Raw genomic sequence first — 1,330 nt, forward strand, 5'->3', positions numbered from 1 at the left:
TGAGTCATCGCACCGATCTTGACCTGGTACCTGCTACGCGGCTCAGCATTCGGCTATTGGCAACGCGGCTTTATTCGGATAGGGTCCTCCAACGTAGTCTTCCGATTCGGGACGTCCTCGCCTACGTTCCGCGAATTCGGAGGAAGACGTCCTGGATCGGATTGCTGAGGATCCCACCCAAAGTGTGCGCGACGTAAGCCGTAACTCGGGGTAAGTTTAACTTTTTACCGCTTTCGTGTTTGTTGTCGGAATTATGTATTCTATTCAGACTAACTATTTATGTTGTATTTCAACGTCAGCCGGTCGTCGGTGCACCGAATTTTCCGGGAGAATTCTCTGCACTCGTACAAATATGTGGATATGTGTACAAATCGACGATAATCCGGCGTTCTGCAACTCCGTGTTGTGGACAGACGAAGCACTCTTTACCAGGGAGGGGTGCTTCAATGCCCACAATTCGCATGTGTGGAGCGAGCAGAATCCGTCTGCGATTCGACCACGGGTGTCCCAATACCGCTGGTCGATCAATGTATGTGCCGGTATTTGAAGCGACTTCATTGTTGGGCCGTACATTCTACCCGATAGATTGGACGGCTCAGCGTACAAGGTGTTTCTAGAGCATGTACTTCCGGGCCTCCTGGAAGAAATTCTATTGGAGACCCGGAGGAACATGTTTTACCAACACGATGGAGCACCCGCCCATTACGCCGCAAGTGCAAAGGCCTATTTAAATACAGCCTTTCAAGACAGTTGGATCGGCCGCGATGATGCTGTCCCGTGGCCCCCGCAGTCACCGGATTTAAACCCCTTGGATTTCTTCCTTTGGGGGTACCTGAAGGTACATTTACTGCTACTACTCAATTATTTCTAGTAAAACTGTGAATTTATTTTACGTTTTATACATATTTCGTATTTCAGAATGAAGTGTACCGGCAGCCGGTTTCCACGCCCAAGGAAGTCGTTGCACGAATCCACGCCGCGCTGGTGAAGCTGCAACCCAGCATCCTCCGGAACGTCCAGGGCGCTGTTATTCGAAGGGTGACGATGTGTCTAAAAGAAAATGGCGGTCACGTCGAGCCCTTTCTCCAATAATATAAATCGGCCTTTCGGGGCCACCAAATTTTAAAACGTAGAGGTGAACCAGGTTTACAAATCGGCCCCTTTCGGGGCCACCAAATATTGGGTGCAAAGGACTCGGATTTAAAGGACTCGGTGCAAAGTTATAGTGACCGTGGAAACCCCTGTTTAAAGTGCAGTGAGTTCAATGACCGGTCGTCCCATCAGCTGAGCCGCGTAGCAGGTACCAGGTCAAGATCGGTGCGATGACTCA

At 50.1% G+C, this 1,330-nt stretch overlaps 1 protein-coding gene across 1 annotated transcript; it reads left to right on the forward strand.

Annotated features, from left to right (window-relative positions):
- Positions 1–670: 670 nt before the first annotated feature.
- Positions 671–1,092, forward strand: LOC128896179 (uncharacterized). Its single transcript, XM_054159382.1, has 2 exons — positions 671–838; positions 919–1,092. The coding sequence occupies exons 1-2, from the start codon at positions 671–673 to the stop codon at positions 1,090–1,092; spliced, it is 342 nt and encodes a 113-aa protein (XP_054015357.1).
- Positions 1,093–1,330: the final 238 nt, after the last annotated feature.

This window comes from Hylaeus anthracinus, unplaced genomic scaffold (assembly GCF_026225885.1).
Source record: "Hylaeus anthracinus isolate JK02 unplaced genomic scaffold, UHH_iyHylAnth1.0_haploid 7816, whole genome shotgun sequence".
NCBI lineage: Eukaryota > Metazoa > Arthropoda > Insecta > Hymenoptera > Colletidae > Hylaeus > Hylaeus anthracinus.